Here is a 27,653-nt window from a genome sequence, read left to right on the forward strand (position 1 = left end):
TAAGTCCAAGAATATGTTAGTGGAATTTAATGGAGATAGTAGCACTTGTGGGCAAGAGAGACTCAACCTAATCTCCCTCATTACATTGTCTTGAAGGGATGAGGGGAGAAGCATTTGAGCATCTTGGTAATTACAACAAACCTCTAAAATTTTACAATACTGTGAAGAGATTTTACAATATTGTGAGAGATTACCTAGTCACCTTTATTGTCTGAAGAAGTATTAACTTAGAAACAAGTTTGAATATGCAATTTTATTTTTGCCTAGAATTACAATTGCTCATGTATGCTATCATAAAAAAATTTTTTTTTTCCAGAACTGCCAAAAAGAAGTGATTCACCTGGAATAGCAAATTTACAATGTCTGAAGGTATGGGCCACAGCAGCTTATTATACTTTTCTATACCAAATCACTAATTTACACCTTCGCTAAGATGTTCAGAAGACGAAGATACCCCCTTAAAAGAAAACAAGTATGAAATGACTCCCTCATGCTTTTTCTTCTCACCTGAATGGTACCGTTCCAAACTACAAGCTATTACTTACATATGCATACAAAACTGGATACGCAGTTAAACAACATTTGATAATCTTCCAGAACAGCTTATTCTTCCATTAAAATAAGGCACTCACTGGCCAAAAACCTAAGGTAATGTTTAAAAGGAATTAAGTCTCCCTCTGAAAATTAGCTTAAAGTCTGGATTACAGAGCAGCTCAGCCTGCTGCCTTAGGAGAGATTTCTAGGCATTGTTTCTCACAGGGGCTATTGCCACTTCTATGGAGGGTGTTCCATTAGGAATGTCCGCACTTGGCCACAGCACTTTCAAACTAGGGATCTCTGCATATCGGAGCTCTCCTCATTGTAACCCCTGCCAGGGCTGCTTGGTCCTGGCAAGCTCACTTTCTTAGCCTTTCAGCACATTTTACAGATGCTGCAGCTTTTCCTTTGGCTAAGGAACTGTCTTGGAGGGAGTCCCCTCCTGGCTACTGACTCTGAACTCATAGCTTCATGAGACGAACAATGTGATCTCTGCGCCTCCGTTCCCCTGCCCAGGTTTTGCTTTTAACATGGAACTTGACCATCTCTGCCTTGAAATCCTGGTGATCCATGGGACAGTAACTCTGTGGTTCACAAAGCTCCTATCAGAAAAGGAGATCAATGATGATATATTTTCCCAATATTTAAAGCGCACAATTTAGTTAATCACAACAACTATTAGTCACAAAAATAACAACAACAACATACAACTTCTAAATAAGAGAATCGGTATATTATGGCTCTTTGATTTATAGGGGAAAACAAGTAAAATCTCGTAATTTATTTCCATTAAATGTTTAAAAAACAGGAAAGATATGAATGGGATAAGGGGAAAAGCCCCTATCTTACTAGGCACATTGCTTTTTGTTTTATTTAGTCATCTATTGAATTTATAAGCCGTTCCACTGTATTGTGACTCTGGATGGCTTACAGAGTGCAAAAATAAAATTCCAGTGTCATTCCTCAATGCCATTCCTTCTCAAATCTGGAGCTAGATGTTCCAAACCAAACACAAGTAATGTGTAAAATCTTCCTTCCTTCAATTTCTCAAACCACCTCATTATGTGCACATAGTTCCACCCACTTTCATTTTCTTTTTCTATATCCTGCATCAACTACCGTGTGTGGATAAATTCAAAAGCATGCGATTTGCCAGGATATATTCTATAACAGTGATGGCGAACCTTTTCGACACTAAGTGCCCAAACTGCACGTGTGCGCATGCCCAAACTGAAAGGTGCACAGATGTGAATGTGTACATGCATGGACATGTGTGAGCGCATGCATGGACATGCACACATGCATGGACATGCACACATGCACGGACATGCATACATGTGCAGCAGAGATCCGAAGACCAGCTGGCTGGCAGGAGGCAGGACATCTCAACACCGGCAGCGCAGCAAGAGGTAAGAACTTTTTCTTTTGTGAGCTTCTGTTTCATCGTTTGCAGAGAAATAGAAGCTCACGAAAGAAACACCACAGAGATCTGACCTGGGATGATGGTGCGCTTGCCAGCAGAGGGCTCTGCATGCCACCTCCGGCACGTGTGCCATAGGTTTGCTATCACGGCTCTACAAGCTTCATGGCTTTGGGAATCTGAACCTGGATCTCCACTTTCTAGTCCAGCACTTTTACCTGTCACAGTTTTGCCTTGCATATGAAAAGGATATTCAGTTGTTTTATAACTGTATTCTTTTTTCTGGTACATTATAAGATGCAATATTTTTCTGTTCTTAAAGATTCTTCATGCATAAGATTGCTACATACTTTTCCAAGTAATATCCTCTTAACTGAGGCTAAATTTGAACATAATCCAAAAAGGGACAGCATCAAGTAAATCTTTGCCCAACAATCTGCCTATAGCACCACTCTGAGAAATGCAGAGTTCTGGATTAGATCAAGGCATGTATTGTCCATAGGGGTACCTCTGAAGACAATTTGTTCTGCCCCAGCTACAGACCCCAAAGAACACAGCACACACAAAATCTGTACAAAACTTAAATTTACTAAAATAACTCAATCTTTTCCAAACAAAGGCTGTTAAGAAACTTTCTTAACAGCCTACAAGAAACCAAAGATAAAGTAACCATAATCTTACTAAGGTTGGCAGAAAGCCCAGAAGCAATTTGCAGAGAATCCAGACACGAAAGAGAAAGAGAAAGTAGTTCCCTACAAATTGCTTCAGTTGGCGTTCCTCCTTAAATAGGCTAAGGGAATGGCCAATTAGCCCCAAGCCTTACTCTCGAGGAGACCTCCTCCTGAGGAGCCACTCTTGCCTTTTGGCAGCTCTGTACACCCGTGTATTGAGAAGAGGCTCCTCCTCTTCGTCCTCTTCACTTAAAGGAGCTTCTGGAGGTTCTGAAGGCCCTGGCTGAATCCCTGCCTCTGGCACAACATCTTCTCCAGCCTCCTCATTGTCTGACTCGAGTGCCAGCTGCACAGGCTGCTGGCGCAGCACCACACCAGCCTCCTCGCTGTCAGAATCAGCTACAATCCGCACAGGCCGCTGATGGGCCACAACACTATTTGTAGACTTCTGTTTATACATAATACCACATCTTTTGTCAAACAGAATATTTTTCTCATTTTAAAAGAACTTGACTCATTTCAAAGTGCTGATTTCAATCTCTATAGCATTCTGTAGCTTGAATCAAAATAGGTAGGACTATGTAGAAATCCAAATGTTAAAATAAGTGATAGAAACCTTTCTATGATGTATCTTTTCCAGAAGTGAAGTGAATAGAGATTAAGACCTTACCCGAAATGAAATATCCAGAAATTTGCCTGGTGCTAATTTAAAAGTGTTAGATTAAATTGGCTGAATTTTTATACAAATAATATCTAATTCTTAACTGCTTCTTTAACAGCCAGATTTTCATTTTTGTTTCTATATTGTTGAAGGGTTCTTTATTAATGTTTCTTAGTTTAAGATCAATCTAGGTAGAAAGATATGGAATACTGAAAAAAAGATATGATCTTTGCTATTGTTGGAATCATCAGCATCTAACAGATGAAGTGCATTTCTATAATATATAACAATAGTCTTTGTCTCATTGTTACCTTGTTTTCTAGAAAGAACTCCTTGTAGCCACCTTGGAGGACATAAAGTTCAGGGTAGTGCAGGGCAGGATATTCATTCATGGCTCGGTCTTCCTCCCTCAGGTAACGACACCTTCACAGCAAGGCAACTGGTTATCCTGCCTGTCCAGGGACTTCCAAAAACACCTGTTTCCCTTTTCCAAAAAGTCCCCTCCACCTCCATAGCCCTCTGTGGTCCACACTCACATTTTGGGACCCCTTTCAGAAGAAAATTCACAATGGAATACAAGGATGAGGCGCTTCTGAGGTGATGATGGAAGCAGAGGCTTCCTCAGGAAAAGTTCAAATAAGTCATCTTGTCTATGAATATTCAAGGCCTCCTGTAAAAAGAAACAAAATATTGGGCTATGCTATAAGTAGGCCACAGACTGTGCTAGGTGGGGATGGCTGGGGGTTCTACTTCAACATAACTGAAGGCCACCAGACCAGGAAGGCTACTCTTAAGATGAATCCCTCACCTTGATGTGGCCCCCAAGATATTCATAGGGATAGCGGCAGTCAATAATGTAGAACTTCTCTATAAGGCTTTGAAATTTATTGTGGAGCAGTGCTACCATCTGTAAAAAGAGAAGAATGGCACCCACACTGATGTAAAGTTCATCTCTTAGTTTTACTTCGATCACAGAGTTATTATGAAGGCAAAGAATAAATGTTTTGGCTAGACAGTTGAATAAACATGGAGACTATGGTGTAGCTGAAGTCTTAGATACTCTACAGAAGAATGTTAAGAACAGAGAAGCTTGCTTGATTAGGTGCTACAGCAAGACCCCCTCAGCTATCTTCTGAAACTTTTACAGAACCAAGTGACCCTAAATGAAAAGGAGGTACAGCTACAATTCAGCTGACCTGTGAAAGTATATTTGCAAAGTCAAAAGGAAAGAGAAAGTCAGACATATGAACACTTTAAAGCAGGCAAGATTGCTCACAGTATCTGCAGTGATATATCTCAGATCTGAATGCCTTCCTGTGACTGTTGGCAATACATAGACCTAGAGAAACACAATCACGTTTCATGTTTAAAATCTCTACAATTCAAAAGAACCTCTAGCTTTTTTCAAGCGTCAGCTAGATAACACCAGCAAAATAATCCTGAATGCAATTGCTGGGAAATAAGATGCACTGGATTCAGGAGAAAATGGCCCAACTAAATTTGCAAACATTTCACCTACATGTATATTAAGAAGCAATAATAAATATACATTATGATTCCCTATTCAAAACTTCATACATGTTTTGAAGACAGTATAATTGTTTGGGCCATATGCTAAGTTTGTTTTTTCTGAGCTATTTCAGGCACTGCTGAAAATTGCACTGTTGAAAATTATTGCCTGAAAAATTTTGATCTGCTAATCCATTTACTAACACTTTCCACCCTCCCACTTTGTTCTTGCATATTTACTTTGTTCTTACATATGTAATGTCAATGAACATTTGGTATCCTCCCTTGTGGGAGTTTGCTGAAAAGTGGGATTTTCCTGGTTTGCCTAATTTCTCGAAGCCAAATAAAGATTGTTTACTGTGACTAGTATCATGGTGGAGATTATTGCAAGTTGCTCAAGGCTGCACTGTAATAACACCACCATAATATATTATTAATATACTGCTCAAAAAAATAAAGGGAACACAAGCAGAAGACATCCGAGATCTGAATGAATGAAATAGCCTTATTAAATACTTTGTTCTTTACATACAGTAGTTTATACACTGCTCAAACAACTAAAGGGAACACAAAACTACTATATGTAATGAACAAAGTATTTAATAAGGCTATTTCATTCATTCAGATCTTGGATGTCTTCTGCTTGTGTTCCCTTTATTTTTTTGAGCAGTATATATTATGGTATCCATATTATTCAAGTAATCAGGATCACAAAATGGCAATAGCAGGATGTGACAAGGATAAAAAAGCAACATGGAGTGCATTTATTACAAATACGTTTGAAGAAACAAACTTATTATGTAAATGGGGTTTTTTGCCCATAACTTTCTTTCTGGTTATTATTGTACCAGTTCATGCAACTTCTATATCTGCTTTGCTCAAATTTAATATAGGTGATGCTCTATTTTACTAGGTAGGCAAGCTCATCTAGGCAGAGTTAGAATTTGTTTACAATCACTATTCACTATTTTGCTCTTATAACTCGTTTTAAACTGAATGCAGGATAATGTAGTAACTAATAATAACATCACAGGTTCCATTTTCTGTATTTATTCTAATGCTTCTTTGCAAAAATGTGCTCTAGATATTTTAAGAATATTAATTTAAGATTCATTGGATCTGGGAAAAATTAATGTGCACTTTTAGTTGGGTACTAATAAAATTCAAAATATAAATCTATTAATGGCATTCTGGAAGCTATCTTATGCTGGGCATCACACTGACTACTAAAGAGTAGTGTTAACCTTGAGAATTGAAAGAAGGGGTCACATAAAACTCTTCCCTAAGAAATGGAACCATGGATGGCAGAATCTACAATAAAACAAGCTCAAAAGTTACAAGAACATTTCAGGTTGATTTAGTATCCATTTCGGAGCCCTCAGGTAATCCGTGAGAATGGCCAACCACAGATAAGTCTCACATCACACTGTTACAGAAGGGACCTTTCATTTGAGCTTGGCGCATTAGAATCATGCCTATCTGAATTTTTAAAAGTGAAGTAGATATCTTTATGCAAGTGTGAGCTGCTACTCATACACTTCTTAACTGGAAGTCTTAATCACCCAGCTGTAGAACATGACAAATAACTCTTCTAATCTGTTACCTACCAGATCATGGTAGGTCTTGTCTGCCAACACATACTCAAATTTCCCACACTGATGAATTTTTCATCAGTGCTTAGATTGAGCAATACAGAAAACTGTTTCAGCATTGTTCAATTATTAGGAAGGGAAGTTTGGAATAGCATGACATGCACAAAGTCAGCATTCTTCTTCCTACCCACCCAAAAGAAGAATCAGAGAAGCAAGAAGGCACCTACGCTAGAGAAATCACCAATTAACTGTCTGAAGCCCTGGTCTTGATCAAGGGCTCTGACGATCTCGATGTCAGAAAGGGAGGCTGTTTTCTTCAAAAGCATAACCTATAAACAAGCAGGCAATCCATCAATACATATGCAGACAAATAACTGTGAGGATCAGTCTTCTGTGCATGAAAAAGCTTGAAATAACAAAATATGAATGGAAACCATAGTTAAATATTTCTACAAAAAATACAAAAATCTGCGTCAAAGTGGGGGAATTGAAATATTTAATACTAGAGGAAAGCTTAATGAGACCCTTGAAATGACTGTTCATTGACTGATTCAACTGTCAGTCTGAGCAAAACCACTGAATTTAAACCATGAGAAAAGTGTAAACAGAACTGAGATCAAGAACAGTCCCAATAAATACAGGAGGATCCCTGTTCAATTAATGAGCACGTTAGAAATTATATGAGTGACAAGGAAACTTCAGTTAAAAAAAAATAGAATTCTTAACTAAATGAAAACAAAACAGTGGAAATACAAATGGACAATAAAGGTTAAGAAACAGACCATGAAGAACTTGATAAAAAGATTTAAAACAGTAATTTTAAAGCAAGAGACTGGGGGTAAGTGGACAATTATCCTAATGGCAAGAGGTACAAGGTAGAATTCTTTAAGGACCAGTATTGGGATTGGAGTGACTTTTAAATGCAAAATTATTTGGGGTGCTAAATTAAAAATAAAGACCAAGAGTCTCTCTAAATTGAGTGAACAAGTTTTAATTGACAAATGCAGTTCAACAGAAGCTAGTGCAAAATCTTTGAGTGGCTGAGCTTTGAAATAGTGACAAAAGTTTATGATCCTTTAGAACAGGGCTGTCAAATTCCTGACCCATGGGCCAGATGCTGGCCATGCTCACGTTTAGCAAAGGGGGGGGGGGAATCCTGATACGTCATGTGACACGGTCGTGATGATGACATGATTTTGACACCCCTGTTTTAGAACTACCTATAATCCTGCTGTGCTAGGAATTACAAAGTGGTCTGAACATCATCTGAGTCTAATTAGCTCAAGTAAATACAGGGATAGCAGGCCTATGGATTATAGTTGAATCCAGTGCATCATAGCTTAAGTCCCAGTTGTTTGGATATAACAGTAAAAGAGTTGGCCCTATCAAATGTGTAAAATGGGTGTACCTGCTCACCAGTGGATGAAACAGAGTGCTGTAATAAACAGATTTCTGGCCAGCAAGGTTCCTCTAAACATCTTAGCTGTTTGTTACCTTCTATTTGAACAAGAGAAAAATACCTGTGCTTCCCTCGTTATTCTTCTTGACACGGTCCTGGATATGAGGACCAACTGTTGTTTCTTACCCCATCTGGCCCTTCTTGGATTGAGCTGCACTTCCATGTCACTTTAGCTGGAGTTTCATCAGCATAGCTTTTCACTGTCCTCTTTGATGCAGGTCTATTTAGTTTTGCTGGCAGAGATGGAGATCGGAAGAGGCTGCTCTTGTTCATGGAGACCTGCTAAATGTGCCAAACGGAGATCAAGACATCAGGAAGGAAGGACCCTACATTTCACTTCATCAGTCTCATTAAGGCTGATTGATAAGATTTTTCAATCAACTGTACTTCCATGTTAACTATTGCTAGCTCTCTCAGATGAGTCTGACAGCCTCAGTTTTGCAACAACCTTGCAAATCAGCCCACAAACTGTTTTAATGGCCCAGCCATAAACATGTTAAACATTTGAGCCTTTAAATGCTGCTGTTTCCAGACTGGATCATTTGGAAGACAAAATGTTACTTGCTACTGGCTACAAGGCAAGAGCCGGAGTTAACTAAATTGCTGATTAAAAAATCCCCGTTTACCTCACTGATGTTGATGTCCTGAGCACGGAGTGGTCCAGACAACAAGGCAGCCATGCTAGAGTGGTGCCCAGAAAGGGACTTCTATGGAGGAATCACAGGAGAAAACAGAGCATTAAAAAAAAATAGAATTGCCTGATGAAAAGAGAACATTAGGCACTTACAGCTTTAATAGTTGTACAAAAGAAGGATTTCAACCGGGGAAGTTCACTTTACAAAATATTCTGAGTCCTCTTTTTCATCTGGCTAATGTATGCTGAACCCGACAACTGTTTCGTTATACAGAACCAGAAGTGTGGCAAATGCAAAACCACTTGTATTAACAAAAATACAATCCTTCCTTTAATTCTGCCAGCATTTGAGTGGCAATTTAATACTCTACAGCAGTGTTTCTCAACCTTGGAAGCTTGAAGATGGGTGGACTTCAACTCCCAGAATCCCCCAGCCAGCGCTGGCTGGGGGATTCTGGGAGTTGAAGTCCACCCATCTTCAAGCTTCCAAGGTTGAGAAACACTGCTCTACAGGACTCTCATTCCCTTCTCCCCTCCCGGCTTCCCAATCTGGATCATTTTCACATCCCACAGAGGTCAAAGTTATGAGGAAATGTGCAAGGAAAGAAAGGATGGCTGTGTGGGTGAAACAAAAACAAAAAAATTACTATATTTTAGTACAGGTAGTCCTCGAATTATAACAGTTCATTAAGTGACCATTCAAAATTACAGTGGCAGTGAAAAAAGTGATTTATGATCATTTTTTACACTTACAACCACTGCAGAATTCCCAAGGGGTACATGATCAAAATTCAGGCCCTTGGCAACTAACTGATATTTATGATGGTTGCAGGGTCTCGGGGCCACGTGATCACTTTTCGTGACCTTCTGACAAGCAAAGTCAATGGGGAAGCCAGATTCACTTAACAACCGTGTTTACTAACTTAGCAACTGCAGTGATTCACTTAACAACGGTGGCAAGAAAGGTCATAAAACGAGGAAAAATTTACTTAACAAATGTTTTCTTAGCAACAGAAATTTGGAGCTCAATTGTGGTCATAGGTCGAGGACTACCTGTACTTACAAGAGTTCATTTAGAAATGTACAGATACAGTACAGAAAGGGAGGTATTTCTGAGGTGATTCAGTTCTAGAACTCATGACAAATGAGTAGCAGCCAGTATAAGAAATTCTATTAGGCTTTGGAGCAAGCTCTAATTAGGGATGTCCATTTTTGTATGGCAGAAGAGAAACAGAAGTGGTTCAAAGAATCTCTGCTAAAGGTCTTCAACATTTTGAGATATGTTTCAGGCCGTGATTGAAATTACTAGAGTAGAAAATTAAAAAAAACTCATTATCAAAATCCCAGAAGGAATGAACTTTTACTTATTCTAATATGCTACCCTAGAGATGTGAATGAATTCGTAGAAATTTAGCCAGTTGCAAAAAATAAACTGAATTATATCTAGGTTTTAAGAGATCAGTCCCAAGTTAAGACTGAATCTTCTCCTCGGGATAAAATTAATATATAAGCTTCTCACAACCACTATGACAATTATCATCAAAAATGCAATGACCAATCTTGAGCACTAGATATTTATCCAGGCGGTTTTCGACTTATGACTACAATTGAGCCCAAAATTTCTGTTGCTAAGTGAGACATTTGTTAGTGAGACAAATTTTGCTCCAATTTGTGACCTTTCTTGCCACAGTTGTTAAGTGAATCACTGCAGTTAAGTTAATAACACGGTTGTTATGTGAATTTGGCATTGCCATTGACTTTGCTTGTCAGGAGGTCACAAAAGGTGATCACATGACTTCGGGACACTGCGACCGTCATAAATATGAGTCAGTTGCCAAGCATCTGAATTTTGATCATATGTCCTTGAGGATGCTGCAACAGTTGTGTGAAAAATGGTCATAAGTGCCTTCAGTGCCATTGGAACTTCAAATGGTCACTAAAGGAAGTGTTATAATTGTATATATAACTGTTATATATACAGGACTACCTGTAATGTCTTGGAATACTGTATTTAAACTTACCCTTGAACAAGATACCTAGCCATTTTTCCCTAATGTTTGAAAATGTTTCAGTGTAACGGAATACAAGCTCCTACCTCCAATTTCCCCAAAGATCACTCAGGTAGCTCTTATCAAAGACTCTCCTTCCAGCCTTGCATCAGACAAGACCCAACACTGCTATTACTTGGCATTACTGCTACTCAATTGAAGGACAAGCTATACTTGCTTTTTCTGGTTGTTGTTTTTTTTAATGAATACAACTGCCCACAAAGTGACTTTTAACTCATCCTTCTCACCTCCGTTTCTTCCTTTTCACTGGAATGGAGCTCATCAGAAAAGCTACCCAAGGCTTCTGGGATTCCTGAAGCATCAATTGGGCTGCCAAGGTATTTCATCTCACGGTCCATGAGATCCTCTGCTTTCTGGAAAGAAAACCAATTGCAGATGAAATTCACCGGTTTTCAAATGTGCAAATATTTACTGTACAGGTGGTCCTTGACTTATGGCCATTCATTTAATGACCATTCGAAGTTATGATGGCACTGAAAAAATGACTGACAGACGGTCTTTCCACTTACGACCTGCAGTTGTGTGATTGTGATCTGGGTGCTTGGAACTGGCTCGTATTTACAATGGTTGCAGCGTCCCAAGGACATATGATTGCCATTTGCGATCTTCTCAGCCAGCTTCCAAACAAGCCATCTGATTAATGACTGTGCAATTTGCTTAACAACCATGGCAAAAAGGTCATTAAAACTGGGCGTGGTCCCATGATGACTCATTTAGCAACTGTACCACTTAAGTGATGGAAGTTCTGGTCCTGATTGTGGTTGTAAGTCAAGAAGCACCTGTATCTAATGGAGATGTGTTTTGATTTCCACTTAATGAGATCCAAAATACTATAGTCATATTGTACTCAAATCTTCCAAGCCAAAATATTGCAACTGATCTTTTTTCCTCATTGACTTCCTCATTGCTTTTCTCTGGATCTTCTGAATCCTTTTAAAAATATGATGCCAAAACCCGAATGTAATAATGAAAGTGGGGGTTGACAACTATAAAGTAAAGCTAACTCATCATTTAAAAAAAAAACTTTTCTTTTAATGCAATCTAAAGTTATCTTTTTTTCCCCTGCCACTTTGTATCACTGACCCTCACCTTCCTCCAGGCAAATATAAACAACTTCAGTAATTTAACACCTTCAGTGTTAAATTTCAGTAAAAAAAACCCTTCCTTTCATATCTCAGCCCTTATTAATGCTCAAATTGTAAAAACTCATCATTTAGTCCTAATCAACAAAAATCTATTAAGAGCTACCAGAATATACAAGTACTCCTGAGGCTGTTCAAAGTTATGACTGACCCACCCCCAAGGCACTTTCAACCTGATTTTGAAGTTAATATGGCCATACTCCCCCATCATGTGATCACATTTTGAGTGCTTGGAAATTGCTCAACCTTATGGCTCAACCATTTTCTTTGGTTGCAAAATGTGGTTACAATAGATATTGAGTTAGTTAAAATCCCTCATCCCCTCATAACCCTTAGAAATACCTGCAAATTGCTTCTGGAAAGCATCATCCATATCAGAAAACCTAGAGTGGACATCACTGCCATGAAGCAGAAATCTTGACACAAGATTATGGGTATTTATAGAAAAGCCCATCTGCTACAATAGATAACTCACATTTCTCTTGTTCATCGAAGGACACAGAATTTCCCCGCTAATTTGCTGGAGGTAACTTGGTGTGCTGCACAATACCTCAGGCTAAAATATTAAGGGGAATGAATGGCACTGTCAAGTTCTGGTTTGGTACATATATATGTATGTTGATTTATATATTGATATGAGATTTAGAGCATCAACAATTGGTGCTCCTGGTTCTCAGATTCACCTCAAAGCCTTTAATAAGGTAACTAAACTCCATCATAACAAAAATGAAATACCTGGAAAAACTGCACACACTGCTTCCTTGAGTCTCTGCTGAGAGAAAAAGAGAGCTAGTCAGAGATCCTTAGTATGAACTGAGTAAAAATTTAGCATATTCCCCAATCTAATCCCATGCATCCATTAACATTGGATACCTTATTCACATTTTGGGATATGTTATGTTTTGTTTAATCATTCAATAGTTTATTGAATAAATCAACAGTTGGCTTGGTTTCCACTATATGCTAAGTAAAAGTAACTTTGTGTTGTGTGCCAGTTGCAGCCTTTCCTGGACCAGGATTACCTGCGCTCAGTCCCTACTCATCTCACGGCCGGACTATTGTAATGTGCTCTACATGGGACTACCCTTGAAGAGCCTTTGGAAGCTACAGCTGGTGCGGAGTGCAGCAGCATGGGTAATTTTGGGCCACCCGAGAACGGTCCCTATAATACCACTGCTTCGTGAGCTGCATTGGTTACCAGTCTGCTTCTGGGTGCAATTCAAGGTGTTGCTGATCACCTTTAAAGCTCTTCATGACATTGGTCCAGGATACTTGACGGACTGTCTCACCCTCACTGGGATTGGCCTGTACTACTTGTGCCGGCAGAGGAGGCATGCTGCTGGTCCCGTCAGCCAATTATTCTAGCTGGCGGGGTCCAGGAGGAGGGTCTTCACTGCTGTTGCTCCTGCCTTCTGGAACATCTTGCCCCCCGATGTGAGGTTGGCTTCAACTCTTCTATCTTTTCGTAAAGGGCTAGAGACATGGCTTTGCCAGTTGGCCAAATCTTACTGGAATTTTGAGGGTAAAATTAGAAATTTTGAATGTACAATTTTGGCCAGGGTTACAGGGTTAACTGTGGAAATGCAGTTTCCCTTCCAGAGACTTATTATTTATTTATTTATTTATTTATTTATTTATTAAATTTATATACCGCCCTATTCCTAAGGGACTCAGGGCGGTGAACAGCGAACGATAAAAATACATGTAATACAAACGTTAATAATAAAAAAAAACCAATTAAAATATACTAAACATTCTGGTCCTAGATAATTCAAGACATCCCAGTTTAAAATAAAATCAAAAAGCAATATAAAGGGAAAGTTAGGCCAGGCCGGCCTGCTGAAACAGGAATGTTTTGAGGGCACGGCGGAAAGTGCGCAGATCCGGAATCTTCTGTATCTCTGGGGGGAGCTCATTCCAGATGGTGGGTGCCCCCACAGAAAAGGCTCTCCCCCTGGGGGCCGCCAGTCGACATTGTTTGGCTGACGGCACCCTGAGAAGCCCCTCTCTATGGGAGCGTACTGGGCGGTGAGAGGCTATTGGTGGCAGAAGGCGGTCTCGTAAGTACCCCGGTCCTAAGCCATGGAGTGCTCTAAAGGTGGTAACTAAGACCTTGAAGCGCACCCGGAAGACCACAGGGAGCCAGTGCAGCTCGCGCAGGAGGGGAGCCACATGGGAGCGCCATGCTGCTCCCATAACTACCCGCGCGGCCGCATTCTGGACCAGCTGGAGCCTCCGGGTGCTCTTCAAGGGGAGCCCCATGTAGAGAGCATTACAGTAGTCCAGGCGTGAAGTGACGAGGGCATGAGTGACCGTTTTTAACGAGTCCCGATCCAGAAAGGGACGCAACTGGCGAATCAGGCGAACCTGATAAAAAGACCTCCCGGCCACAGCTGTCAAGTGTTCTTCTAAAGACAGCCGTGAGTCCAAGAGGATGCCTAAGTTGCGAACCCTCTCCGTTCCTGCTCCCATTGCCACCTATATTTCTTTACAGTATACAAACAAAAAAATACCAAGTAAAAATCTTGCCATTTCGGTACTGGGGGTTGTAAACAAAATTAAAAGAAAAATAGATGTAAAGATTCTTCTGTCGGCCAAACACACCTACTTGGCCTATTTCATTTTTTAAAATGTCCCACAGGGTAAACCATTTTGCTCTTCCCATCTATCAATCATATCCCATTAGTTCTTACAGTTGTCTACAGTTACTAAAAAAAGTGACTGTCCACAACTGAAACAAAAAGATTCACATTCTTCAGCCCAGCCCCACAGGCAATTGTTTAGCCACACCACCTGAGAAAGGAGCAAATAGGCTCTTACTCATGAGTCCATCACTAAGCATGATGCACAAACTTATTTAATACATCCATCAGTGCTGAGCAAATTAGCCACTGCTGAGTTAATAGAAGTGCTACAAAGGAATTTTCAGTGTTGAGAGCAGATCAATTAAACCCAAATTAAAATAAAGCTAATATGGTAAGCTATAAAATCAGTAGGTAGAACTTACAGCTGATCCTGGAATTCTGTTAAGTTATTTTTATCTGCAAGTCACAAAGTGAGAAAATAGAAGCCTGAAAACCTAGGAATGGTTATACTATTAAATAGTACATACACTTGAGCTTAAGGAATCTAAATCAGAGTGAACTGATTAAGTCATCTTCTTTCATATCTGAAAACTAGTTATCTTGGTTCAGCTAAAGAAGTCCAGTCTATATGGAATATAGGCTTGCAAAATATATTCAATTGTTTAAGAGACTGCTAGAGCCCCCCAAACCATAAATACAAGCCTATCACATAGCTCTATAAAACCAAGCTTATCATATAAGAAATTACATAGATAATATACTTTAAGTGGTGAAATCAAGGAGCGGTTTGTAATTTTTGTATTTTTTTTTAAAAATGAAATTTTATAAACTATCTTTCTTGAGAGTAAACTGTAAGTGGAGTACTGTACTTCAGTAGATAGGAGGCAGCTATGTATGCAGGCAAGTAACCCTACACTTTTTGTAACCTGTAATATAGCGTGAAATTTACATGAATATCTATCTGGCTTGGGTTTATTGCTACGTTTGTTATGATCTATAAACGTATCAATATACTACTTGGGAAACAAATATATTAAATAAAATAGATAATACAGATAATTGGATTTAATGTTACTAAAATCAATTTAATGCAGAATTTCTCATAGCTTTAGTTCTAATAATTGCCTAAACTGGTTAGAATACTACAGTTTATATAATGATGGCAACGTGACACCACGAGTTTGACACCCGTGATATAATAGATGAAATAATTTATCTATGACAACAAAACTTGCTTTTATAGGTACAGGTGGTCCTCAAGTTACAACCACAATTGAGCCCAAAATTTATGTTGCTAAGCAAGACATTTGTTAAGTAAATTTTGCCCCATTGTATGACCTTTCTTATCATAGTTGTTAAGTGAATCACTGCAATTGTTAGCAACACGGTTGTTAAGTGAATCTGGCTTCCCCATTGACTTTGTTTGTCAGAAGGTTGCAAAAAGGGATCACATGACTCTGGAATACTGCAACTGTCATAAATATGAATCACATTTTTATCTCATGACCATGGGAATGTTTGCAAGAGTTGTGAAAAACAGCCATAAGTTACTTTTTTCAGTCCCATTGTGACTTTGAACAGTCACTAAATGAACTGTTGTAAGTTGAGGACTACCTGCATGCTGATCAAACTGCTTACTAATAGCAGAACTAAAACTCTATAGCAGGCAGCAATTATTACCAATCTCCAGTGGTGCTGGGGACTGGCTGAAGGTGAAAGCAATTTCCTCTTCTCCACTGTTGAGATTGGACAGGTCTAAGCAACGCCTTGGTGTATCCCTACAAATTGTGAACAGGCAGCTAGATACACATATCCGCACACATTAGCAATGCACCATTGAAACCCACAGAAATTAGCATTACACCATTGAAATAGAAACATGTTTTATTAGGATGAACACCCTTAGACAGTCTCATACATCAACTGACAGATTATATTTGAAAACTTCCCATTTTAATATATCCCCGGACGATAACATCTAACCTAAGATGGTACTTAAGATTGGATCAAAGCCAACTTAGTCAAGTGTCATTGAAACCAATATAAAGAAGTCAGAAAATGGCTAAGTTTGACTGTACACTGTACAGTAGACTAAAGTTTATGGCTCCCAGATTAGATGTAAAGGGTCAGAACCCCAAAATGGAATTTTTAAAAATCTCCCTCTTCCCCTATAATTCAAAGCTGCAGTTTATTAATCTTATCATTTACTGCTGGTTAAACAGAGGATCCGTGACAAGTCACCCTCTCTGACCATCTAAATGCTCTTGGGTTTGCTTAACAACCAAGATTATACACAGGATGAGTTACAGGTAGTTCATAAACCTCCCCCTTATACAACTACCAAACTCAGTGTAGTCATTTTCAAAGTTGGCATGTTATCTAAACTATAAAGTAAATATAGTGACCCAATATGCACAGTCTTTATACCTACTTATGTCTGGTGAAGACCTGGAGACCACTTATTCATGTTTTAGCTATGTTTAATTTTTCCTGAAACTAAATATATTGCCTAACCATGGATTTAAGAACTTTTATAAATGGACTGCCATTTATAGTTCTTGGGCATACAGTATTCCCTAATATGATTGTTTAAAAAGAATTAAAATTTCAGATTAGTTTCCCAGCTAATTCTGTGCCACACCTTTGGAAAAAAGAGAAAATGTTCCACCCCACATTATTGCATCAAACAAGAAAAAAAAAATTACCCTGCTAAAGTGCTAAGGTTTTGGAAATCCCAAGTGAGATTCAACACAGGAGTAAGAGGTGGTTCTGGAGTAAACGGCAGAGATATCTTGACATCCTGGATCATATTCAGTGCCATCCTGTAGCTAGATTGAAACCTAAAAGGAGTAAATAATAATTTCTACAAGGGGATAATTTTCAGGTAGCTTTACTGATCGCTACGAAGACACCACTTAAAACAGCAGCTTCCTTTTTTTACAAGCCTGTCTCTTTATTGTAATAATCACAATTTAAGAGCTCACAATCAGGTACCTAAAAACTGAAATATGCAGCAGCAAGCTCTGAGAGATAAGACTAGGAAAACAGCAAACAAGGAAGCTAGTAACAATCAGGCTAAAAAGATACGTCCAGTTTAACTTTTTTTTTTTTTGTTTAAATCTCGCCTACATTATTTTTTGCAACTGATAGCAGCAAACATACCCAATACCGCTTCCGCCTATTTTTCCCCCCACAAAATCAACTCTGCAAGATAATAAGTTGGGCTGAGAAAGAATGATTGGCTGCCTTTCTTAAAGGGAAACGAGAGCTTTGAATTTTTCAGACGGAATTTTGGATCATCAGCATCGACGGCTGGCTCGCAAGCTAGAATACCCCGCCTCCAAAACAAACTAAGGTTCGTTCCCTCGTTCTCCGGGGCAAGAGAAAAAGATCAGCTGCGGACAACCCGAGAAACCTTCCCCGATGGTTTGGACTTGGACTTCCATCACCCCCAACCCAGCAGAGCCATTGCAAAGAACGGCAAAGGACCTCGGGAGGTACAGCACCCCTTCTGCCTCCCCCCCTCCCTTCTTGTGAAATCTCTTCCTCCCTCTCACCCTCCCCACCCCCCGCCCCTAAAAAAAATAAGGCGAGCTGAAAATTCCACAGCACTTCAGAAATTAAAATTTATCGCCGCTGCGCCGGCCAATCCCGATCACCTCTTTCTCTTGACCGACCAACCCTCGAACGCTCGAGCGAGAAGAGCCTCAGTCTCGGAGTCAACAGCTTTTTTATTGGCAAACCGACGGCCTTACGTCGACGGTGGCGCGCGCGGCTGATTGGATGGGTAGGCGGGGTTTTTTTTATGCACGTGTGTTATTGTCCGCGCTGCGTTCGGGAGATAACGCCCATGTTTCTTACTCTTCGCCCAGCCAATCACCGGACCGAAGATCCGCCTCCTTTTTTCTTCCTACTCTGCGATAGGCCGGAGGTCTGCAAAAAGCCACGCCCTCCCTGCTTACTGGAGGGAGATTTAAAACCGCGTTTAATGACGCCCAAAAGGATTTTTGGAAGGGGGTGCTCCGATTCGGGGGCCAATCATGCAATTTCCGAATTCTTTGTCGGACATCTCGACTGCCGTAACTGGCCGGTAGTTGCCTTTAGATTTCGGGTGTTGGGTGGAGCTTCGTTTTAAACTTGGCGACCTTCTCCCGTTTTCTTATCTCTCTGGGTCGGTAAAGTGAGCGGGGTGGAGGCTGCTGAGACGGAGTGCAATGTCTGGCTTCCTAATTGGGGAACGTTACAGGTAGTCCTCAACTTACGACCAAAGCTGAGCCCAAATTTTATATTGCGAAGTGAGTTTTGCCCCATTTTGTGACTTTTCTTGCAACATTTGTTAAGGGAATCACAGCAGTTCTTAAATTATTCACATGGTTGTTAAGTGAATCTGGTTGTTAAATCCCCATTGACTTTGCTTGTCAGAAGGTTGCCAAAGGGTATTGTATGATTCTGGGACCCTCACAACCGTCATAAATGTGAGTCAGTTGTCAAGCATCCAAATGTAATTCATGGTCATAAGTGTGAAAAATGGTCATAAGTCACTTTTTTCAGTGCCATTGTAGCTTTGGACGGTCACTAAATGAACTGTGGTAAGTCAAGGACTAACTGTATACTGTTTCAGTAGACTAAGTGTTTGAGTTGCGTTAGGTGATTGGGAACACTCAGCAGAGCTTGCCTATCTTTTTTTTTTCTCCTATAACTTACAATCTACTTGCATTAAGGGCTATGTGCCAATTTGTGAGCCTGTCAGTCTGAATGGCTAGAGTGGGTAAACATTTTTGAAGATTAAGTTTAGTTTTATATTGCAATGATGTTTTTCCTTATTTGTTGAAATTTGCCTGGGCTGTCCATGCTGGAAGAACCGCTGCATTTCAGCAAAGAACAACTTACTGCAGTCACATCTGTGTTTGAAAGGAACTTATAAGTAACAAAACTGGGAAGAGAAGTTGCATTATTAACATAATAGGAGTCTAAAGTTAGGATATTTCTTTGAAGCCTCAAGAAAAGCCCAAATCCGTTGGCTCTATGTAAAACATAGTTTATGTAGGCAAACAATTAGGAACGACTTATTATTCTAGGTGTGAGTGGACAACTAATGTTTCTGTTGAATGTTATGATTTCAGTCTTTGATGTCTCAGAAGTGTTTGGAAGTTTCTGAAGTTGGATATTGTGTTGAGCACAATGTTTTAGTCAGTTACTATCTACATAAATCTCAAATTGGGGAAAATTACCCAGATGCTTGCTAAAGCATCTTTAAATTAGTCATGTTTTTGAATTTTCATACTGTTTACAATATAAAGTCAATAAAAAAGTTAAAAGACTTGCTGAAATCTTATTGCCTAAAATAGCTGGGTATTAAACTGGTTTCTGTTTGATGCCTAAAAGATGCTGCAACCAGGTGAGATATGTGTGAGAAAGTTAGCGGCCATGTCCTGGAATGAGGCTACGTCAGATAATAAGAATAACAAAGTGAACAGTTCCAAGTCATGAAAATAGTTCAAATCTTTTCTAAGTTTAATAATGCATTTTACCTTTGAGAATACATTTTACCAGATGGAAAATTTGTGCAAATCACTTTGGATTCTCTCAAAGAAGGGCAGGACAAAGATAAAATATTCCCCATTCTATGTATAATACTACTATAAAAGGAACACACCAGTTAGATAAGAAGTGGGGGCAATCTTCATTTTATTTAGATACCTGGAGTCAAGATTCACTCAAAAGACCATATCAATAACAACCAGTGATTCCATCAGTGCCCTGACATTTTTAAAAATCTCAACTATCTTTAAAAATGTAACTTCATTCAAAAGTGGTAATAAAAGTTAATATGGCCCATTATTTTTTGTGAAGAAGGAATCTTTATGAAAACAGTGCATTAATGCTTAAAGAAATTAGGAGATTCACTTGGAAATGGGTGGTTGTTTAATTTTCAAGTTTTAAAATATATGTTAGAGAAAGATAACAATGCCTTAGAGAGAAAAATATGGTGGATGTACTCTGTTTCTACTTTTTTCTGACAGGCAGATCTTATTCAAGGTTCTCTCTCAGGTGGCTGGCACAGGTATTTTGCTGCACAGTTTCTGCAATATTTGAGTATCTCTGGAATAAGTGACAGGAGCTTCTCAGAAGTTCTCTGTGAAGCCTTTAAGAGGTCTTTTTCCAACTGCTAAGAGCTATCCCAATTCTCAGGTTCCTCCCCTAGTACTCCCAGTTTTTAAATTCAGCAGAATACCTGTGGAGGGATAGTCTGGATGTTTACAAAGCTCCCCATCTTAGCAACATGGATGGACAGGACTGGAGCAGGGGTATGAAGACAATTGTTACTGTATTCCAGAACATGTAATTATTTTGAGGACAAAGTTCTGCTTGCATGATGGATATTGCATTCTTCTGTAGATCAATTGGAGGAAGCACAGATTGATGCATAATAATCTTTGTACATTTTGCTTTTGTGGTGGCAGTAGTGACATTAATTGTTTTGGATGTATCAGAGATGAAATGGAAATGGTGTGGAAGGCTTTTCATTTAAATTACAATCTAATAGATTCTTGCCTAAACAGAACGTGTGGTTCAAAATGAATTGCAGATCTTCATCCAGTAGATGAGCCTCTATGTTAATAATATAACTCTAGTCAGAGTTGCCACATGCAGCAGTAACATTTTTGAGTGACAAACTGCATCGCAGATCATGGTACTTTAATATTTAGCCATTTCTACACAAAATTATTTGTGTTGAGTGTTTTTATGCCACTTCAACTGTGCTTTGTTTAAGGCTATGAGAAGTCTGTAGGTAGAATATTCATTTCAGTCTTTCCCCCCCACTGTTCATTCACTGTATTGAACATAATGTTTTTCCACTACATTTTGAAGTCAATAGCCCAAGTAAAGATTACTGGATTATGTTGTAAACTAGATTTACTGTGTTAAATAAAAAGCCTAAATCCACTTGAGTATTCCAAGTGTGTGATGTATAGACAAAAAAAGCATGGGATAACAAAAGATATAATAGAGGTAGTCCAGGGGTGAAATGCTCCCGGTTCGGATCGGCTTGGACGAGTAGGTAGCGATGGCGGCGGGCAGTTCGGAGAATCGGTAGCAAAAATCCCTGCCCCCGCCCCCCATGCCCAGCTGAGCCGTGCGATCATCAAAGCCTTTTTTTCCTTTTAAATGGCTCTGACCAGCCAAGCTCTGATGATCCAAGCTCTGACGATCTGCTAATTAGCTCTGCTAATCAGGCAACTCAGCTTGGATTGTCAGACCCATTTAAAGGAAAAGAAAGTTTCTTTTTTTCTCCCTCCCCCCCAGCTTGCTTACCTTAGCTGCTGGTCGCAAGGCAATCCATTGCATCAGCAAGCAACTGAATCTCCCTGCCTGCAATCAAGCTCATCGGTGAGCAGCTCTATCTGCAACTTTAAGATTTGTGGACTTCAACTCCCAGCAAAGCTGGCTGAAGAATTCTGGGAGTTGAAGTCCACAAGTCTTAAAGTTGCCAAGGTTGGAGACCCCTGTTCTATTGGGTAAGTTTTTTCCCCTTTGGGAACTTTAAAAAAAATAGTTAATTGGGGTTTTTTTTAGTTGTTCCTTTTTTAAACCTGGCCATTTAAAGTTTAGGAAGTTTTGAATTTAGCTGCTTTTATATAAAAATATAAAAAGCTGCACAAATATTATTTTATTTAAAATAAAATAATATTTGTGCAGCTTTCTGAGATTTAGTGTGTTTCTGTAGTGTTTCACTCTAACTACACAAACACACAAAATCTCACACAGCTGTATGTGGAATTTTGTGTGTGTAAAATGTGAAAGTTGGTTTTTTGGGCTTTTTGTGGCTATGTGAGGTTTCTGCTTGTTGCGGGGCCATTTTGGGTCTAGCACAGCTGCTTTTACATTGTGAGTGAGCCTGTTGTGTTGTGTTTTGTAGGTTAAAAAAGGGCAAAGAAGTGACATTGACTTGGCCACGGCCACCCAGTCACCTTACCAGCAAACCCCGCCCACTAATTAAGCCACGCCCACAGAACCGGTAGCAAAAATTTTTAGATTTCATCCCTGAGGTAGTCCCTGACTTATGACCACAATTGAACTCAAAATTTCCATTGTTAAGCAAGACAGTTATTACATGAGTTTTATCCCATATGAATCTGGATTCCCTATGGACTTTGTTTGTCACAAGTTCGCAAAAGGGATTCAAATGGCCCTGGGACACTGCAACTGCCATAAATATATGTCTGTTGCCAAGCATCTGAATTTTGACCACATGACCACAGGGATGCTGCAACGGTTGTATGAAAAAGGTCATAATTCACTTTTTCAGTGCTGTTGAAACTTTGAAGGGTCACTAAGTGAACTGCTGTAAGTTGAGAACTATATACCCTGTTTCCCCGAAAATAAGATCCCCTGATAATAAGCCCAATTGGGCTTTTGAGCGCATGCGCTAAAATAAGCCTCCCCCTGAAAATAAGCCCTCCCCAAAAATATTTAAATGCAGAGCTGGAAATCAGGTAAGACGGCAAGAGGAGCCCCATCTTGCTCCACGCACCCCAAAATAATAAGACCTCCCCGAAAATAAGGCCAAGCGCTTATTTCGGGGTTCAAAAAAAATATAAGACAGGGTCTTATTTTTGGAGAAACACAGTATTAGAATCTGTTCTTGAGAAAGCCACGACTTTGTGTAGAACCTGCTTTCTTCTTTCCTTCTTCAAGCAGGTGTGTGCTGCAGACATCTTTCTTGAATCCTCTAAGCTTTCTTTTCTAAGGACTACTTTTCAAAAAAAATACTTTAATGAAAAGGATCTAGAGACTGATATGCAGCAAAGAAGTCCCTGAATCTAACATTAGAATGCCTCTAGGCTTGATATGTAGTCATGGAAGCTAAAAAGATAAATAAATGCAGCCCAGTGCATTATTTAGGAGTGCATCCATGTCTCCCAGAAGAAGGTAAAGAATAACTTGGGGACGGAGCTAAAGAGCAGGTGGAGAACAACCTCACAAGTTTGCCCTTTAGTAAATGCATTATTTTTTACTGGCCATAAACCTCATGGATGCCATTTAATGATGGTTATCAATGCTGTGTGCTCAGAATTCTACCAGTGTCTTAGAAGGAAATAACCCCTGATTTTAAATGATCTGAAATTAGAAAACATTTAATTCCAATTATCAGTTCTTACTGTTGATAGTTTTTTTAAAGGTTTGATGCTTCAATTCTTTTTCCAGAGAAAAAGATTACATATTGAGAGAGCTCTTACCATCAACTTCTTCTTTATCTCTAATGTGTAGAAATCAGTTACATTTTTCCAAATTCTGTGAAAGTCTCACTTGATCTCTTTTGCTCTGTGAATATTTGAAGAATAGTGACTTCACAAATGGAAAGTTAAGATACAAATGCATTGTGTCTCCATGTTCAGTAATCCAACTTTTTTATTTTCTTCAAATAGGTCGTTTCAGGTTTTCTCACCTGAAGTAAAGATGGTGAGTGTGGGGGTAGGTACAAGGTCCGACTGGGTGAGAAAATCCTGTCCAGGATCTGGGTAAGTTTTGTAAGAGATATTTCTATAGTTTATTAAGTTATTGATATGTTTCTCTGTCTAGCATTTTTCCTTCCATTTGTAGAACTTATATAGAGACAGATGAGGCTGTCTTGCGAAGAAGGCAAAAGCAGATAGATTATGGGAAAAATACCATTGGTTACCAGCACTTTGTCCAACAGGTTCCCAAGTAAGCAGTAACTGTTAGACTTCTACATAACGAAAGCTTGGGTGGGCTCTTATTGTGGTCATCACTAGCAGTTCTTTTCAAAGTTCTGATATTTGGGCTGTTCATTTTTGAATCTGGTCTTGAGGTAAAGACCTTTGAAAGACTTGCTTTAACAGTTTTCTCTGTGCTCCTTCTTTGGGAGGCCTTGAGGTGCCTTTTAATTTCTCATGCTTCATTCTAGGATGGCTCGTCAGTCAGGTATTCATCCCTGTACTCCAAATAAATATAAAAAGTACAGTCGTCGATCGTGGGACATGCAGATTAAGCTTTGGCGAAGGGCACTTCATGATTGGGATCCACCTGGACATGAGAGGGAAGTATTTCTAATAATAAAAATGCTGCCCAACTCTCAACAAATCTGAATGACTCACAATAATCAAATAAACAACAAAAACAAAAATTACAATAAAAGCAATTAAAGCTAAAAGATGGCAAATGCAATGAAGCAAGCAGTGTTACTCCCCTTCACCAAAGGCCTGGATGAAAAGTTTTTCAGGCTCTTCTAAACCAGAGTGGGGGCCATCCAGATCTTGGGATCCTTGTTCCAGGGAGCATCTTAATTGAATTGGTGAAGCCGATGCTATGGGAGGCAGGCAGTCCCTCAAGTAACCAGCTCTATGCCTTTAAGTATACATAACAACAAGCACCTTGTATCAAACCGAGTTGCAAACTGGCAACTAGTGCAGCTTGCAAAGTAGAGATATTATATGGGCAGATAGAGGCATGCTTCATTCTGGACCAATTGGAGCTTTTGAGTGGTTTTCAAGGGCAGTCTCATGTACAGTGTGTTGTGGAAGTCAAATCACAAGGTGACATGAGTATAAATGATTGTCTGAAGGACCCCCTAATCTAGGAAACAGTGTAAGGGGCACACTAGATGGAGTTGTGCAAAAATCTTTCTGGCCACAGCTAACACTTGTTCATTAAGTAGGAGCTATGAGTCCAGGAAGACCCTTAGATTCCTAATTATGCTTATTTGGTTTGAGCAGAAATTTGTAAAAGTAAATTAAGAGACACCCAACCATATACTTCTCCGGTCAGATATTTTGCTATCAGAAACCTATTAATAAAATCCATCATTTGGCAGGTTTACTTTTAAACACAATTCTATATTGTAAATAGCCACCTTTATTGTGCAATATTTACTGCCAGCACCTGGTGAGCCACTTATAAAGTAATGCTCCCACACTATTCAGGAATTGCAGGCCTAGTCTCCAGTCCATATGCACTCTCCTTGGTATTCCTTATCACCATGGAGACAGAGTTAATTGTCAACAGAGTTGTCATGCTCTTCAGTGAGAGCAAATGATTCTGGTGCCCATCAGAGGCTGGGAGTATTTTGCACTATATTAAGGTGGAAAATGAGAAGGGTCACATATATGAGAAAAGAAGGAAGAAGTGAGTAAAACACCATTTTATATTTTCATTCCATTAATTTCCATGGGTTGCCTATATATTGGCTACCATTCTGTGGCAGAAGGTAGAAGCATTTAGGCTGACACATTCAACTACTCCTATTCCATTTTTCCAATGGGTTTTTATTTGCATTCTAAGATAGGATTCTAAGATAGGAGTATGGAACATTTTGTGGGTTTAAGACTGAATTTCCGAAAAATGTTTTGAAGGGCCACATGGCAATTGGCAAGGGAACAGTCCAAAGTGACTGGGTCACCCTCTTTTCTCTCTGGGCTCTAAATGAGTTGTCAGCAAAAACCTAGACAGCTTTTTCTGGAGGTCTAAACCAACTGTTAAGATAGACAACTGCAGATTGCTTTTTTCCAGTTTAGGCTTTAAAGCTATTTAATGCATTTGCTGCCTGGCTTAGTATGAACAACCTGCTCTGTTTTGCAAGGCAGGAGCTGGTGACCAAAATGGATCTTTGGTCTAATTTCCCAAATGACTGGTTTGATGCTCAGTGTATTCAGGAAAATATTTGTGAAGAAGTCCTAGGAGAACAGGTATTGGGATTTTGTTTAATTATATTCTATATGGCCTTATTTTGGAATAGTTAAATAACAAAAGGACTTGACAATGTGTGAACAAAATCATAACCTGTATTTAATGCTAAGCAGAGCTGAGCATTCTATATCTTTATGTGACATAAGATTCTAAGTATGGGCTTAGTATTATGGACATACACAAAACCTTCCTTTTTTAAAATGACATCTTCAGACCAGTCACTAAGTTAGACTACTTATTTAATGTTATTGTTCTGCTCCCATAGATTTCTGGATTGTCCTCTTCTGGCCATTTATATCCGCTGCTTCAGGATACACTCTCCAACATGGAACATATCAAGGAAGATGCTGAAGACTGTCCATTTGACTCCTGGCTCTTGTTTTCTTCTTATGGGATCCCAACGCAGTCAGTGATCTAAAAGAGAAGACTTAGAGCTTCTCAAGGATTTCAAGGATTATTTTTTTGGCCACTGTGGTCCACCTGTATTGTCACTCAATTTGCTACAAAGTCCATTATTTTATAACAAGATTATCTTCCATTTCTATATTTGATAGCTTTCTATGTAGAGTAATTGTTATTTAGCTAGAACACAAAGCATTTCCTATTGACTCTCCATTATTCATATTCCTATTATAAGTGTACAAAGCAATTGATGATTGCTACTAAAGCATTATGGCTTGTTAGTTGCAGTAAGAAAATTGAGAATCAAAGTTCTGAACTATGTACAGGTAATTAAATTGCTCTGAACTTATGTTCTGTCACTTGGTTTGTTATTGGTTAATTCCTGTCTGCTTCACACATGCCCTGTAGTTGGATAAAATAACATATTTTGTATTTGATTCCTAATTGACATCCTTTATTTGCTTGAATATGAATGTTACTTGTGTATGGTGAGGCATGGCAAAAAGTGTTAGGTTCATTATAAGAGTTAAGGGGTACAATTTGCATCTTTCCTTTTGGATAAAAGTGTTTTATTCCATTTCTGTTAAATCTGAATAAGTGTGCCCTCTGTAGGAATATTCAGACAGCTGTCTACTAGAAACTGTAGTGGACAACAAGCAACAGAATCATTGGAATATCTTTGCCTGAGCTTATAGTATTGAATTTCATTTGGTTATTTAAAATTGCTTTCAGGAAAAAAAAAAAAACGAGGAACCTGGTCTTACACCATGACTGGTTCACACAATGTACTGAGCAGACTCTTATTTTTGAATGAACTACAGTGACCTGTGTATGCAAGTTAAAGCATAATAAGTGGGTTCACATAACACTAACCAAAATCACATCATTACAGTTGCGTGAATACAGCCACTTTGTCAATCTTTAGACATGATGATAGCGTAAAGTTGTAATTCTAGAACTATATTCATATGATATATAGAACTAGAAATTAGCTCACCACATTTTAGCTTTGTAGATCTGCAAACTCAGCCCATGTGTTTAGTAGGTGGGTAGTAAAACACATTGATTGGGTTATGTTAACCATAAGTAAGCATGTGCTAATACAAGTTATGTACTCTTCTGAAAGTAAATATTTGCTTTACTGAAACTTAACAAATGTTGGAGTACACTGTAATTATTCATTACACTCCTACAATCTGTCATACTTTGTTCCAATCAGGGTAATAGCTGTTTGTTTATGCTTTTTATAAATAGACTTGGAGA

General features: G+C 39.1%; 2 protein-coding genes across 19 annotated transcripts; one reads left to right on the top strand and one right to left on the bottom strand.

Annotated features, from left to right (window-relative positions):
• Window positions 1–238: 238 nt before the first annotated feature.
• CDC25C (cell division cycle 25C) lies at window positions 239–18,038 on the bottom strand. 18 transcript variants are annotated; one of them, XM_087887606.1, is made up of 15 exons: window positions 17,939–18,038; window positions 16,985–17,119; window positions 15,960–16,057; window positions 14,702–14,735; window positions 12,430–12,463; window positions 12,170–12,250; window positions 10,780–10,905; window positions 8,476–8,556; window positions 7,976–8,131; window positions 6,618–6,719; window positions 4,566–4,628; window positions 4,098–4,196; window positions 3,826–3,959; window positions 3,601–3,712; window positions 239–1,139 (listed from the first exon to the last, which is right to left on the bottom strand). In XM_087887606.1, the coding sequence occupies exons 2-15, from the start codon at window positions 17,098–17,100 to the stop codon at window positions 999–1,001; spliced, it is 1,377 nt and encodes a 458-aa protein (XP_087743732.1). In that variant the 5' UTR covers window positions 17,101–17,119; window positions 17,939–18,038; the 3' UTR covers window positions 239–998. The 18 variants fall into 18 exon arrangements, with proteins under 18 accessions (XP_087743732.1, XP_034297436.2, XP_087743733.1 ...); XM_034441545.3 differs by having other exon boundaries at window positions 12,430–12,466; XM_087887607.1 differs by lacking the exon at window positions 17,939–18,038 and adding an exon at window positions 17,442–17,656.
• On the top strand, window positions 17,665–26,733 carry LOC117660632 (oocyte-specific histone RNA stem-loop-binding protein 2-like). The gene is made up of 6 exons (XM_087887620.1): window positions 17,665–17,776; window positions 23,711–23,803; window positions 23,886–23,990; window positions 24,211–24,346; window positions 25,886–25,987; window positions 26,254–26,733. The coding sequence occupies exons 1-6, from the start codon at window positions 17,703–17,705 to the stop codon at window positions 26,404–26,406; spliced, it is 663 nt and encodes a 220-aa protein (XP_087743746.1). The 5' UTR covers window positions 17,665–17,702; the 3' UTR covers window positions 26,407–26,733.
• The last annotated feature ends 920 nt before the right edge of the window (window positions 26,734–27,653 follow it).

The sequence above is a fragment of the Pantherophis guttatus genome, chromosome 2 (genome assembly GCF_059756535.1).
Source record: "Pantherophis guttatus breed Tessera chromosome 2, ASM5975653v1, whole genome shotgun sequence".
In the NCBI taxonomy this organism is placed as follows: domain Eukaryota; kingdom Metazoa; phylum Chordata; class Lepidosauria; order Squamata; family Colubridae; genus Pantherophis; species Pantherophis guttatus.

Excerpts from the sequence above, each read along its gene's own strand:
- CDC25C (XM_034441545.3), bottom strand. The coding sequence starts at position 17,100 with ATGGCACTGAATATGATCCAGGATGTCAAGATATCTCTGCCGTTTACT. Across the intron at positions 8,557-10,779 it reads GTGAAAAGGAAGAAACGGAG|AAGTCCCTTTCTGGGCACCA; the intron begins GTGAGAAGGATG and ends ATTCCTCCATAG. Across the intron at positions 8,132-8,475 it reads AGGACATCAACATCAGTGAG|CAGGTCTCCATGAACAAGAG; the intron begins GTAAACGGGGAT and ends TGGCACATTTAG.
- LOC117660632 (XM_087887620.1), top strand. The coding sequence starts at position 17,703 with ATGGTTTGGACTTGGACTTCCATCACCCCCAACCCAGCAGAGCCATTG. Across the intron at positions 17,777-23,710 it reads ACGGCAAAGGACCTCGGGAG|GTCGTTTCAGGTTTTCTCAC; the intron begins GTACAGCACCCC and ends TTCTTCAAATAG. Across the intron at positions 23,991-24,210 it reads TTTGTCCAACAGGTTCCCAA|GATGGCTCGTCAGTCAGGTA; the intron begins GTAAGCAGTAAC and ends GCTTCATTCTAG.